Here is a 15800-nt window from a genome sequence, read left to right on the forward strand (position 1 = left end):
ATCTATTATGATAATCGATTAATTGGTTTGAGAAATAAAAAAAAAAAACTTCATGTTAACTTTGACAGCCCTATTCTAAAGATTATCTTTCCAGATATTCCTGTGGTGTGAGGTATGCTAGGGGTGTTTTTAACATTCCCCAATCGGCTTGGAAGTCTATCCTGCCTTCACTGATTTCAAATCGTAAATATTGAACATGGTTAATGTGATCGGATCGGATCTACTCTTGTGTGTGGGGAACTTCAAGGACAGCCGATGACGCAGTCACGTGGGAAAAGAACGACAGCCAATTGGGAACCAAGCTGACTGAAGAATAAAGGACAGCAACTGCCGGGCCGTGGCTAATGCATGAGCTAATGCATGAGCTAATGGAAAACGTGAAGCATAAAGTAGTAGTAAGATGGAGCTCAGAAATGGAGGAGCAACTTGACACTATTCATTCATTTTCTCTTTTCTTTGTGAATTTTCAGTACAAAGTAGTGCAACAATCAACATTGATTATTCTTACTGGCCGTCGTACGCCATGTGTGTTTCAGGTTGGTCTCATGCACCGTCAGTAGCTATACCTATGCAAAGTAATGCACCGTAATTCACATACATCCCATGAAATTAATTTGTGTGTAATTCACTTAACCGTGAACCATGAAATATAAAGAACGGCAAACGCTGTGTAGCGAGGAGGTCGGGGTGGATGGGTAGGTCAAAAAAACAGCAGACTTTCTCCCAGGAGACCGGTGAAAAAAACAAAGTCAACATTGATTTATTTGTTAGAAACTTGTACTTAAGTAACGCCATTTAGGTATTTTAATCCAAACCTGAATCGTTTCCTAAACCTAAGTAAGTAGTTTTGTTGCCTAAACCTAAGGACGTTGTTTTCCTGTGAAAACAGAGTTTTATTTTGAAAAGACTGGATGTAACGAGTGTAAATTGACGCATGTTGCTGGTCATTTGTAGGAAAACAAACAAATTGATTGAACACTTGATCGAGAGATTTTGCGAGATTTCTGGTTTTGAGAGTCGGGACAATTTTTGTTCATGAATAGTGGTGTGCTGTTTTGGCCAAATCGTTTGTCACCGTACACTATAGGAACAAAACTGTTTAACCTAACATGTCGTTATGTGTGAGGTCTCTTACGTTTTCAACATCTGTTAAGATTTGAAAAATCTTTTCGTGTGGGCCAGCATCGTATTCTTTCTCTATTCTTTATCTTCCCTCTCCTGTCCTCTCTCCTCTCCTCTCAAAATATAGCGTATTATCCTCTCTTTAACTTTTTCATCATCCCCCTCTCCTCTCATGTGCTTTAAACTCTTTACCTCGCCTCCTCCTCCTCTCCTTTCCTTTCCATTCTTTTCAACACAGCAGGTCTAAGACTTTATATTTCCTCCCTCTCATCTTCCTCCTCTCCTTCCCTTTCCTCTATCTTCTCTTTGCATCCTCTTTCACACTCTTTTCATCTCCCTCTCCTCTGAATACAGTGAGTCTGACGCATGCTGCTTATCTTACCTAAATGAGAGCGCAATTTCCTTTTGCTCGGAACCTGCCCCTGGTTCCTTTCATTATGGCTCTATAGCAGACAGCCTCCTACAGTTCGTTTATTCAATGTATTTACGGAATTACCCGTGGCTATTTACCCTGTAGTACCCCCCTGCCAGAGCAGCGGGGTTCAGGCAAATTGGCATAGCAGGTGCTCTATAGCAGACAGACCAATCTGCTCTGATAGGTATCCCAGCCAAGAAGCACTCGTACCCGGTGGAGAGGGAGAGAAACAGAATTATTGCAGAGGCTCAGCCTGAATCAGCAACCGGCATACTGGCTATGTTTACCTCTGGCAGCGGCAGGGGGATTGGTGTGTGCACGTCCAAAGAAAGAGCGATTCGCGCATCTGAGAATAGTGCAGTGGGGAGGAAGACATACCTCTGCAAACATTGCAGCATCTGCCATCTGGTAAGATCTGCTCACCGACGGTGCAGTTGAGCTCTGGACAAGTTTCTGTGACTTTCACCATCAGGCCGTTCTGGAAGGAGAGGACAGAAGGAAAACATTACAATTACAGTGCTGGGGGTCAAATGTGTGAAGGTCTGAGCATTACACAAGATCTTCACCAGAACAATAACACCATTTAAGGGGAAAAATGACACTCAATCTGATCTGTTCCGGAGCTCAAATCAGCAAGCTTCCCGTCACAATCCTGCTTCTTTAACCTTTTTTTTTGTGGTAAGTTTGTTCAACATAAACACAGGACTTTTGGTGCCTTCAAATGAAACTTGTGAGCTGGTATTTACAACATGGGAAGTCGTGTGTACGATATTCTTGGCGTTCAAGTGGTAAAGTCGTGAGAACACCGCTGCTAAGCAATGGCAATATTAACGTTACTGTCGGCGTCTAGAAGCCACAAAGGCTAACGATTTAGCAAGCTAGCAAGTGGGTAACATAATGCAGGAAATGCAAAAGGCATGAAAAACATGAGGCCTCAGACGTATTTTAAAATTACAAAGAAAAACAATATACGACTGAAATTACAATATGGCCTCCGCCATTTTTTTACGTCAACAAACACGTCACAACTCATCTCGTAAACACGGTAAACACGACCCCATTTGAAGGCACCATTTCACCGAGGAGACTGCTGCTTGTTACGTTACGTTAAAAAGTCCACTAAGGGCTGCCGATATTTATTTACGCTAGTTATGTTGTTACGGTTGTTAAGTTCCGTTATGTTATTATTTGAACACAAACCATGATCATTTTTCTAACCTCCAAGTAGTTAACCACCACGGACCAATCATTTCACAACGTTAACCACGCAGTGTTGTGCGTTTCTGCAGGCGTGATCTGAGGCTGATGTGAAACATTTTTATGAAACGTATTTTGGGTTCAGAAACGTCGACATTCAACGTATCCGTGGTTTGCAGAAACGTACAATGCCAACATTTTTTCTGGCGACTGGGTTGAATTTTCCTCAAACATAACGTGTCGAAACGGTCGTATCGGTTGTTGACTGAAGTCGGGAAATCCACTAACAAGCGTCACGTGAAAAGACTTACTTGACGTGACAAAGTGTGAACTTGCTGACATACTATATGTCTATATGACCTGGTGATGTTGAGAATGTGTTTTTAATTTGTTTTTAATGTTAATTCTAAGCATTTATTCCTGAATGTCATGTGGACGCATGCTGTTCATATAATTCCATGCATGTTTCACCCATCGCACGGAAAATACATTAGTGACTCTAAGTACCATCAGCACATATCAGTGGATAAAACATTCAGCTAACTTATCTTCTTTAAAAATGACAAGCAGCAGCAGGTCATATCAGCTGTTGCTAGTTAACGTTAAAACTCGATGACAGACTGCATTAAACTGGTCTGTTGTCCGGTTTGTGTTCTCTCTGCAAGCCGGTGTTTGGACTCAGCTAAAGATCATTGGTGAAGAAGACTTAATATAAGATAAGACAGAATATAGGTGATAATAGTTTTGAAAAGGAAGTCTGTAGGGTCATCAGCAAAGTTACATTTAATCTGAATAACCTTAAGGGTATCAGGCATCAGTTGTCTCCGTCCGCTGTAAAGATTTATGTACTCATTGATTTCCCCCCCCCATCTATCTTATTGTTATAACAACCTAGTCACAGGCAGGTGTGACTACACTCAAGCCTGTGTACTAACTCAGGCTGGTATCATACACTGTTGGTAGCTATACCTACGAAAAGTAATGCACTGTAATTCGCGTATATCCCACAAAATCAATTTGTGTGCAATTCACGTAATCCTGAACCAGGAAGTTGTAGGAGGACGGGGGTTGATGGGTTGGTCTAAAAATACCAGACAATCGCCCAGGAGACCGGCGTTCATGTCCCGTGTGAAACCAGAAACAAACACTGATTTATTGTCTTAACTTATGTACTTAAGTAACACAACTTCCGGGGTTATGTTAAGCCAAACCGCAAACTTCTTCCTAATCCTAACTAAAGTAGTTTTGTTGCCTAAACCTAAGGAAGTTATTTCCTGTGAAGACAGAAGTTTATTTTGAAAAGACTATATGCATCTAACGAGTGGAAATTGACACGTGTTGCTGGACTTTCTTAGAAAAACGAGCCAAAAAGGAGGAATAACTTTTTCATAAGATATCATACAATAAGATATCATGTACGAGGATACTTTGACTCTATAAACCACTGGTTTCCAACCTTTTTCCTTAAGGGGCCCCTTTTCTATCATTGAGTAAATTGACTACCCCTGACTAAGTGACATACTGTATTTTATGAATATTTCATAATATATCCAATGAATAACAATAATAGTACAGAACAACTGATAAACAGTACAATTAACCCAAATAGTGAACACAATCACTGGAGGGAGTTTGTATGAAACAAACGATTTGTATGAATTTTGAGAGGATTATTTCCGGTGAATATTGCACCAGAGATTATTTTTTAAAACAAGTCTCTGTCTGTGTTATGTATTTTTTCTAAAGACGGCCTCGTAACCCCCCCGTGAAGCTTTGGCAACCCCTAATGGGGGTCGGGACCCCCAGGTTGGGAACCAGTGCTATAAACAATTCCTAAAAGTACTAGTTAAAAAGTCAAAGGCTCATCATCACTGTAATAACCGGAAAAGATATAATTTCCTCAACTTTGATGACTTCTTACTTTACTCCTGCCTGCTGCCTGATGTTTAAAATGATTCATAATCTCGCACCCCGTCCTCTACAATGATGCCTGGCCTACCCCGGCAGTGGCAGTTCCATTAGCACTAGAGTATCCATTGGGTACCGCTGTTCAGAAGGACAGCCTTTGGTCGATCTGCTTTCACGGTTAAAGTAGAGGGGAAGTGGAATTCCACACCAACAAACATTAGAGGCTCGGGAAGCTTTGCAGCGTTTAAAACCATGCATTGCATTGTATTTATCATACTGATTCTATTATTATTATCTCACACTGATGGTCTTTTATGCACCGTGCATCGTTCATGTAGTGTATTTGCAGTGTGGTTGTTGTTAGTCTACCTGTATAGGGACAACAGATGCAAATTAGCTTCTAGCTAACTGTGGTGCAATTAGTCTTAATTGTGCGAGGTCCCTGCAGAAATAAACAATAAATCAAATATAACAATAATTTAAGATTATAAACTTTATATTTTTTGGACCAGGACTTCCAGTAACAGTATTTTATTTAACAAAATAATGTTAAATTCAATGTTAGACATACTGACAGTAAGTCACATAATGATCCGTCCCTGTAATAATAGTTAAATATCAAACCTTCATGTTTTATAACCCTGCCAAGTGTAACCTCCTTTTTATGTTTAATACATATTTTCAGTTCTCAGACCTTACATAAAGGCCTGCGGGTAGAGCTACGTTTTGCCAGCGTGAACCTTATAATTTGAACATCACAAAAGGGGACGGTGACACTGCTTTTGAACAACAACTGCAGTTAAAAGGATGTTTTCAAGTGTTAAAAAACAGGGTGTTTTTAAGATACTCCTGGCTGAATGAGGCTGCCATGACAACAGAGAGGGGAGGATTGTAAAAGGCTGTATATGCTGCTCACATTCACAAGGGGGGCATGAATACAGATAGCAGGTAAGGTGCAGATAGGCGCCACCAAAGAAGGGAAACAAAGGTAGATCGAACTCTGTGTCATCTTCCCCTGGGCCTTCAAAACAAATAGCAGGCACACAGCAGCAGCAGCAGCAGCAGCAGCCTGGCTGCTACGTCAGACCAGACCTCTCAAGGACGGAAGTATCGACTCAAATCCCGAAGATTTCTCCCCCACAACTTCCTTCAATGTCAATTCCTTCTATTCTAGGGACCATACTATTACCATACTATTAACTGCTTCCACGTGTCATCTTTTAATAGTACAGCTTTGCACTGTGAGCCTTTTATCAGTCATTAACTAATGAGAACTTGTCTTTTCCTGTTAGCTCATTGTTTTGGTTTGAAGGCCCACACAGTCCGCTCTCATTGGTGATGTTTCTGCTGTTTTTTTGGATGAAAACGTTTCGATAATCCCACCGTACGCTACCTGTCGAGCAACAAACAGCAGACGGATAAAGTTAAAGCGACTAGCTGCCTTGTACAAAAGAGCCACCGATGCAGCGCTAAGAGGAGACTGAATATTGAACTCAGAATGAATGCTAATGTTGCTGTGTGTCTGATTAGTGTGTGTATATAAACAAATGTATGCTAACATGTAAGCCATAATAACTAGGGCTGTCAATCAACGATTGTCCATGGTTAATCGCAATTAATCGCACATTTTTTATCTGTTCAAAATGTACCTTAAAGGGATATTTGTCAAGTATTTAATACTCTTATCAACATGGGAGTGGGCAAATATGCTGCTTTATGCAAATGTATGTATATATTCATTATAGGAAATCAATTACCAACACAAAACAATGACAGATATTGTCCAGAAACCCTCACAGGTACTGCATTTAGCATAAAATATATGCTCAAATCATAACATGGCAAACTGCAGCCCAACAGACAACAACAGCTGTCAGTGTGTCAGTGTGCTGACTTGACTATGACTTGCCCCAAACTGCCTGTGATTATCATAAAGTGGGCATGTCTGTAAAGGGGAGACTCGTGGGTACCCATAGAACCCGTTTTCATTCACATATCTTGAGGTCAGAGGTCAAGGGACTCCTTTGAAAATTTCCATGACAGTTTTTCCTCATGAAAATGTAACGTAAGTTTGGAGCGTTATTTAACCTCCTTCATGACAAGCTATGATATATGATACCAGTATCTTCAGTCTGGCTTTCAAACTGAGCCTGCTACAACCTCCGAAGGCTCAATTGCATTAGTGCGTTAAAGAAATTAGTGGCCTTAAAATTTATTTGCATTAATGCGTTATTATCGTGGTAATTTTCACAGCCCTAATAATAACTGTGCTGCAGTTTACTCCCGTCTGTCCAAAATGTCATCACTACATAATCTTATCCTCTTAAATACATGTGAGAAATTGTCATAATTAGTAAGAACTGTAGATTCAGCGTTTTTTCACATTAAACTCTGTGATATTACAGTTCAGTTTGACCAAAGCACACTTGGTGATTGTTGGAAAGAGTAACGACAACGGTTTAGGTGAGTTTTATTTTGTTTCTGTCCAGTTTGAATGAAGTGTTTTACGATGCTCCGCTACGTACAGCTGATCGCAACATAAACAAAAATACACGTGGATGATGGCTCAAGCTGCACGGAGAGGGGGGGCAATTGTACTCGGGCATCTTGGCGGAGGTCTGCGCTCTCCGAGTGCCATTCTAGTTGCCTAATAATTTTGCTTCATAAACAATTATTTGATTTTTAAAATGTCTGTCAATTCATTTTCTGTTGATCAACTAATCTGTTTCAGCGCAGCACAGTTATTTGGTGACAATCTGAGCTGCTGAGTGTTACTTATCCATACAGATGGCGAAGCAGAGAGGCTGTCGTATGCTGGACAGATTGTAAAGTCGCTGTGTGATTTGTGATATTGCGGGCTACATGTATGTAAATAAAAGTTGACTTGACACCCCAACGACCACCGATCTCATCCTTCCTGCTTATTCTCTCCATATGTCAATGTATATATTCATTGATGCTTTTCCCACTTCCCACCTTTCCTGCTGTGACGGTGAGAGGACAGAAACACGGTCTGACATGCAGAAACTGACACAACACACGTGCCGAAAAATACAACTGAGACTTATGGGACCGAAACGCTGACACGAGAGACCTCCGAAGGCCTCAAAATAAAACTTTCCAGGTCCCCTCTGAAAACAACTTGTCCACAAATTGGTCACTTAGCAGGGTTCATATTCCAGGAGTGGAGGATGGTTGTAATTGTTTGAAACAAAGCTTACAAACAATATAATCAGGCTTCCGAAGTGCCGGAGGGCTAATAATGAGTTCAGGAATCCACTGTGCGGCTCTTTGTGTGCAATTACACGCATAAAACGCTAATTTTCTCCTTAAAACAGCGTCTTTAAAAGATAAATGGCTCCTCGGTGAAGAAAGCTCACCTCTTTTCTATGGTGAACTGGAATAACGACTTTAATTATAATCCACGCTGAGATGAAGCATCTATTAAAATCAGGCCTTTGTGTTGCTGTGTTCATATTTATTCTAATTACCTGGCTATCTCGCCATTAGAGAGAAGGAAAAGAAGGCAGATTGAGCAGATTGGGGGGACGAAGGGAAAACTAATATGGCCTGCTGGCTAATTGAATAACACGCCGAGCAGTCCACCACAATCATTACACATTTACACTGAAAGAGTGGAAGTGCTGCACGGTATGTTTGATTGCAGAGTATAGGCTAAATGCTGGAGAAAGAATTGTACAATTAAAGGTCCAGTCGGTGGGATTTAGCGGCATCTAGCGGTGAGGTTGCAGATTGCAAAAAACTGAATAAACCTCCACTCACCCCTCCCTTCCCAAGCGTGTTGGAGAACTACGGTGACCTTCAGGTAACGCAAAAATAGTAAAGGTTTGTCCGTTCTGGGCTACTGTAGAAACATGGCGGAGCAGCATGGCGGCGGATTCTGAAGAGGACCCCGCTCCCTACGTAGATATGAACGGCTCATTCTAAGCTTGCAAAAACACACAGATTCTTAGTTCCAGGTGATTATACATTAATGAAAACATAGTTATGAATATTATATTCCATTTCTGCTAATAGATCCCCTGAAATTATACACACTGGACCTTTAAGTAGAAATGTTACCTTGCATTCCCTGCAGCTCCGGGACAAAAAGCGCTGGCCTTCGGAAAAGGTCTGGCCCATGTAGGTGCATTTCGCTGTGGGCACAAAGATAGAAAATAACACTCTATTAAGGTAAGTACAGTAAATATGAAATACCAGTAATCAGACAATCAGACAATATCAGCACCCGTGGTACTAAAGAAATAGCTAAAGATGCTTTTGAGATGCCTGTGGAAAAAAAAGAAAAAGTTTCCAGCCTGAAGTTCTGCATAATTAATTCTGTCAGAGACAGAGTTGTTCTTGGCTGGTGTGCGTAAACGGAGAAGAAATGTAACAGCACATTAAGAATACAATAGAGGAGACCCGTCGGCATATTCCTCTGGCGGCAAAGCAGAAATAGAAAACGAAGCACATGATACGAAGTCCTGCTTTTCTCCTCTCCAGGGTGCAGGACCGTGGAGCGCTCAGTCGCAGCTCTGGACCGCTGCTCCCCTCGCTCGTCTGTTCCAGAGCTCTGATGTTCACAGGGGAGGAAGAGGAGGAGGAGGAGGAGGAGGAGGAGGAGGACGGAGCGAGCAGAGGGATGGAAGGAGGGAGGCAGAGGAGGGCTGGAATTATTCAAAGACAAACTATCCTTCAGGGATTTCGTGTTTTTGCCATATAGCAAGAGAGAGGCGCAGTTGTCTGTGGGTCTGTGTGCAGCTGTAGCAGACCCCTGTGTGCTTTATACTAGAAATAGTGCCTTCCATTTCAGCTTCCGCAAAACCGACTGTGATCTCTGCTCTCGCAGATAGTTTACTCTGGTTTCATTGTGCCAGCAGCCACAGACGACAGCCCTCTTTGTATCTACAGCGGTTCTGGTGGTAGTCGTACCTTCAGGAAACAAGCTGAGCATGCATGTAGGACGGTCATTTGTCTCAATGCGAGCAACCTGTGTTTCCCTGACAAGCGGACATTTGTGTGGTTGTGTGAATAATGACCGTCTCCCACTCACTAGCAAAGAAGAGGAAGTGGCATGACACTGTTCTACTGCTGCAAAACATCCCAGATACACTCTGGAAATAAAGCAAGATTACTACTGTAGATTAGGGCTGGGACGATTCTCCCGATTCGATGGGTATTGCGATTTCTTGTTAATATTTTTAACACTAGACCATGGGAAAAGTTGAATAATACACTCCTAGGGACTTTTACTTTGGAAAATATCTAAATTGCTACGGTAAGAATGTTTGATATTCAGCATGTATGAAGTCAAATATATCAGTCATTGTCAGGCATTATTTATTATTTTTTTCCAGCAACCCAAAAATCAAAGAATAAAGACATCTCCTCCACAAATTAGTGGTATTTTTTTTTTTTTTATAAGGGACATGTAATGTTTTGGTGAATATAATCAGTCAGTCTTATTTCTATAAGTATTTGTAAACAGTTCCCTTTGTTAACGCATTATTTTGAAAACCGGATGTAGTCACACACGTATATTTCCGCTAGCTCCGTCGCTAGCTCTCCCGTCAGCTCTGTTCTCTTTATACATCCATGGTCAGCTCCATCGGGGCCGTTTGAATGCATTTAACATTAATGTCAGTATATGGGTGCTCTACAGTTGTAGCATCGGCTGATTTGACCACGGAGATGAGAGCGACGGCCGGCTTGACATTGCGTTACCGCGATACGACACATTTCCTGTCCATGACAGTTAGCATGCAGCTTTAGCCGTGATGTTTAGCTCTGCTTTTCCTACAATGTGTGAAACCCAAAGTGTTTCCATCCTTTACTGGATGTGTAGTGTTTACCACTTTGGATTTAACATGTGAGGGTGCAGGACGAATCCACGCAGACCCTCCGCTGTTTTCTACTTTTTGGTTTCAGCTCGCTGCGGTTTGTTTTGGTTAACGGATACGGAACGGATATGACGTCACGGGACTCAGACTCCGCAAAGACTCAAATGAAGCAAATATATTGATTCTGGTATTAAAAAAATTATTTCGAAACCGTAAAAAAAACAAAAAAACATAGATGAATCGATTTGTTTTCCCACCCCTAATCCTAATTTAGGATTCCTAATTTGGGAAATCCCTAAATTAGGACGCTTCTGTAACAGATAGAATCCTATGATAAGATAATATAGGATTTTTTTTGCCTAAATGCAGTTAGGAACATGTTTCTGTAATACCAAAAATCCTAAATGTCATCCTGAACTGAGATAAAATCGTATTTCAGACTTATGACGTTTCTGTAATGAGGCCCCAGGTTGAGAAATCCTGAAGTTACCCTTTAATATGAGGTCAACATCACCTTCTCTTAAACTGTCTAGACAATGTAAAGTCAAAGTTCATTCTGATTAACAAAAGGCAGCAAAACATACAACTTAGTTTAATGTGTCCTGATTAGCATGTATTGATAAAACCAAAACGATTATAGAGAAGAGTTGATTTTCGAGAAGGCGGCTGTGGAGAGATGACATCATCCGTAGCTCTATGCTAGTTTTATAGATAAAATACGAGCCAAAGTTTTGAATGGTGGTAGAGGCTGTAGACTGAGCAACAGGAGGTTTATTTAATCATCATCATCTATTTCCACCGCTTGGCAGAAACACAAATGAGCAAGTCGTTAGCAGCTGATCTGACCTGGTGGTGTTGCAGAGGCAACTTTCACAGGTTTAGCTGAGAAAATTGTTTCTGCTTCCTGCTCGATCTAAATGTATGCTTCTGTTACTTACGTCTGCATTTCTTGCAGCAAGTCCCGTCGATGTGTACAGGCAGCGAGTCCTCGGAGCAGTTTGCTGGAGGACAGAAAATCCTGCGACACTCCACCACACCGTTCTATAAGAAAAGACGTAAAACATGTTAACATCAGAAGCAAAAATCAAATGCTCACTGTGAACTGGGTGGGAAAAAAATTGATTCACCTATGTATTGTGATTCCAACGTTTTTTTAAATCAATTTCTTAATGCCATAATCGATATATTTGCTTAATTTGAGTCTATGCAAAGGGAGAAGGAAGTTACCGCTTTTATTGTTGTAGTCAGAGTAATGTGACGTCATATCCGTTCCGTATCCGTTAACAAAACAAACCACAGTCGACTGCAGCGAGCCGAAACGGAAAAGTAGAAAGTGGCGGAGATTCCACATGGATACGACCGGCAACCATTTTTTACTGTATCAATTTAGATAATTTTACAAAGTAAAAGCCCCTAGAAGTGTATGATTAATTTTTTGAAAGTTAAAGAAAAGTTAAAGTTAACAACTAGGATGGCACTCGGAGTGCAGACCTCCGCCAACGTGTGACTTTAAAAACAGATCACAGCTCCCAGCTGGCAGTACCGTGAGGTGGTCGGCTTATTATTAACACGGTGTGTTTCCGTGTAACGTGTCGGCGGATGCCTCTCTCATTCAGCAGCCTTGTCATGTCTGTATAACGTTACACTACGTTGTCTGTTGAGGCGGGGTCACGCTTCATCAACGCGACATCAGTTACACTGCGTATGTGTTATATACTCTGTGGTTTTAATGCTCAGGCTGATTGGAATCCTTAAAAATGTTCCTGTATCCGGATCATGAATCGGATCGGCACCATAATCTAATGGATTGTTCATTGTGCCGCTCCCCACCCCTCCAAAACATTTCATTCAAATCCATCGCGGACTTTTGGAGTAATCCTGCTAACGGACAAACAACATAACTTCCTTCCTAGGCCTTCAGCCATGGCTGAGGTAAAAATCGCAATGATCGTAATATCGAATCGAAATACTTGTAGAATTGCAATACTTAGAAATCGCGATACATATCGAATCGGCACCCAAGTATCGTGAAAGTATTGAATCGGGAGATGAGTGAATCGTCCCAATCCTAATGTGAACATTAAAGGCTTTTGCCTATAGCAGTGCCAAAAAAATCCACCATGTACACGTCTCCTACGTCTTTCTATGTCTCAATTTGCATAAGCATTCGTGGAATTATATATTTTCATCTGGAAAAAAAACACTCTTTACCACTAACAGTTAACACATGCAGTGTGATGTATACTCTCATCCAATGCTGCTTACTCAGCCCTGAATGTCTAATGCTCTTGCAGTGTTCGCACCATGCAAACCAACCCGAACCTGTTCCCAATCACCAGCAATCTGAAACTGAAAGCTATCATATACTGTATATAAAAAATAAGTAAATTATAATGTCATACTATCAGATAACAGACTCGTCATCGAGCGCTGGATGGCGGCTACTGAAAGCGAGCGCCCCGCTGATAGCAGGTAGTTATTCAGGCCCTGAAGGACTGCCTTCATTTTTTTGAGGCTGATATCTCTCTCTGCGAGCGCCTCTTCATTTCATGAGTCATCGGAAATGGTTCCCCCAGGACGCCGCGGTTATCAGTTAATGGCATGTCCGCAGGAGGAAATCAGACCGACTAAACTCCACCCTGTGCTTGATGTGCAATGATGCAGCAAGTCTAATTCCCCGGGGCCAGGGATGGCCTGATTCAACACATTTCAAAGTCTGGCTCCTACACTATGTATGAGTACAGCAGTGAGGCTTATTAGGGGGCGCTTGTTAGGGGGCGGGCAGGAGGCAGGGTAGACATGATGCAGGGGCTGGGATGGAGGGAGGGCTGATGGGAAGACAAGTTAAGGAAGCTAAGTGTTCAGAGTGGAGGAAATAAGAGTTGTAGTGACTTCTCATTAAATGAAAAAAATCTACGCCTAATGCTGAAAGTGTTCCGGAGACTATTTTGTTATAAATCTGGTGATTTGTCTTTTTGGTGTACCCACTTTCCCCTCGACTACTACGATTTCTCCTTTGATTTCATATGACACACTGGACATTTCTTCATATTATCAGGTCTCAAAATTCTTATTTTCTTTAAAAAGTCGAAAGATCTGCATTTGGTTAAAACAATTTCAACCGCTTTCAAATACAGATCAATGTGTTACTAAACTTTTTTAGAAAAAAACAACTTAAACTTAACTTAAAACTTTATTACAATAATCCTATACATACAGGTACGTACACTAAATTTGACCTCTGCAAACTTTTTCTGTCATTCCCTCCTTTGGAGTAAGAAATATTTTCACGGTTTAACCACAGTGAAACAGTTGTTTTTGAAAGGTTGAACGATTAAAAGATACGGACCGAGGCAGAATATTTCATTAGATAAAAACATGGAGTGAATACTGGAAATAATTACGATCTCTCTTTTTTCAATAAATTTGGACTTTTGGACAGAGATGTTCTGTGTGTGTTTGAGAGAGAGGAGGGAAGAGAAGGTGGAAGGTCGGCTAATGTTTTTATATGTTCAGAATGAAGCTTTGAACTACTCGGTGCGACCCTACTTCATATTTTCTTTTGATTGGCGTCAGATGAGCACGTTGTCAAGTTCATCTCCCAAGCATCTTTTTCTTTTTGTCCCTGTCAAATATCTGTCCATTTTGTAAACCTACAGACTACCTGTCTGAATGAACACCATCGCTACCACGGATTTATAAAGAGACGATCAGAGCCAATTTGTTTACAGTGAAAGAGATTCCGACATCTGGTTTGAGAACCACTGATTTAACCCATCCTAAGCATTAGGAGCAGTGGGCTGCTGTAAAGCGCCCGGGGAGCAACTTGGGGTTGGGTGTCTCGCTCGAGGACACTTTGACATGCAGACAGTAGGAGCTGGGGGATCGAACCACCAATCTTACGGTTAAAGGACGACCCGCTCTACAAACTGAGCTACAGTTGCCCGAAATATAGCTTCTGCTGAAGAGCAGAAAGCAGCTGATACAGAATATGATACTGTTGGAGCACCTTGGTGGTTTACAGACCAGGACTTGCGACGTCCTCAGTTCACATCTGGCAACGGAATGTTTATTACCCATCTGTCTTTCCCTTCATTTCTCTACTGTCACTACAGTATAAAAGGCATGAATGCACAAAAATATTAAAAAAATAAGGTAATGTCAGACGGTGTTGAATAAGATGATTTCAATCATCTTAAAGCTACTTAAGGGAAATAAAAGGACTTCACTGTGTTTATGGAGAAAGCCAATATGTTTATTTGTTTTGCAAAAAAAAAACTGTTTTACTGGGTAAATTACCGCAGTACGTATCCAGTTAACTGACATATTACTCCAGTAGCTGCAGCACAATCCATCAGACCATCAGAGAAAATTCCCCTCATGGTCCCAATCACCCAAACAGAGCTACAGGCTAAATCTGCCTTTTCCTTTCATGCCCCACAAGCTCGGAGCGAGCTGCCAGGCATACTTGACTTGAAATCTTTACCCTTTCTTGACAGGTTTAAAAACATTTTAAAATCTATTTTTACAGGTCAATGTTGTTGCTTTTATCAAGTGCCATTTAATTTGCCTTGAATATTTTAGCCTCTGATTCCTGTGTGTTTTGCGTCTGTTGTTGTTTTCTTGTATGTTTTGCGCTGTGATGTTATCTGTCCCCGTTTGCCCTTTTTTTTATAACTCCCTGGCAGAATAAAAAATGTATCTCAATGGGACTTTTCTGGTTGAATAAAAGATAAATAAAAAAGGGGGGACTTCATGTTAATGGGTTAAATAAGCTTACACTAAATTGCTTCCTCTCAAGATACTAGCAGTAATTTCTACAGAAAACAGGTTGGTTTAATGTTCTTGCAGCGGCCGTTTATCTTTATTTTTTCACTTGAAGACAATCATATTAAAAAAGTAGATTAAATTATCCAATATGTACACATGACATCTATTGTGTGTCTGTCCTGGGACAGGATCCCTCCTCTTTGCTCTGAGGTTTCTTTCATTTTTTCATGGTTAAAGCTTCCCCCCCCCCCCCCCCGTTATCCGGGGATGTAAGGACAGAGGGTGTTGTATGCCCGCCTGACCCGCCAGATGGTTAGTTAGACAGAACCATCTGAGAAGCCGTCATTGGAAACTGTTTGGAAAAGGGCAGTCACTTTTCAAATATATTTGGCAGGTGATTGGATGAACCATCTGGCAATCAAACTCCAGCCGAAGCCAGTCGGGAGAAGAGCGAAAACATCTTTTCCATCGAGAGAAGCCTTCAGTGCTGTTCTTTGCTCTTCTTTCAATGAAGAAATACTCTCCAGTTCTGATAGAACTGATGC

The 15800-nt window shown here is 41.3% G+C and overlaps 1 protein-coding gene across 1 annotated transcript in view; it reads right to left on the bottom strand.

Annotated features, from left to right (window-relative positions):
• Positions 1-15800, bottom strand: part of LOC141760306 (protein kinase C-binding protein NELL1-like) — a 377384-nt gene that overhangs the window by 212694 nt on the left and 148890 nt on the right. Inside the window, exons 9-11 of the mRNA XM_074622982.1 lie at positions 11424-11526; positions 8726-8799; positions 1916-2015 (exon numbers count right to left, since the gene is read on the bottom strand). Coding sequence (XP_074479083.1) covers positions 1916-2015; positions 8726-8799; positions 11424-11526 — 277 coding nt within the window. The remainder of the gene's footprint in view (positions 1-1915; positions 2016-8725; positions 8800-11423; positions 11527-15800) is intronic.

The sequence above is a fragment of the Sebastes fasciatus genome, chromosome 2, assembly GCF_043250625.1.
Source record: "Sebastes fasciatus isolate fSebFas1 chromosome 2, fSebFas1.pri, whole genome shotgun sequence".
Taxonomy (NCBI): Eukaryota; Metazoa; Chordata; class Actinopteri; order Perciformes; family Sebastidae; genus Sebastes; species Sebastes fasciatus.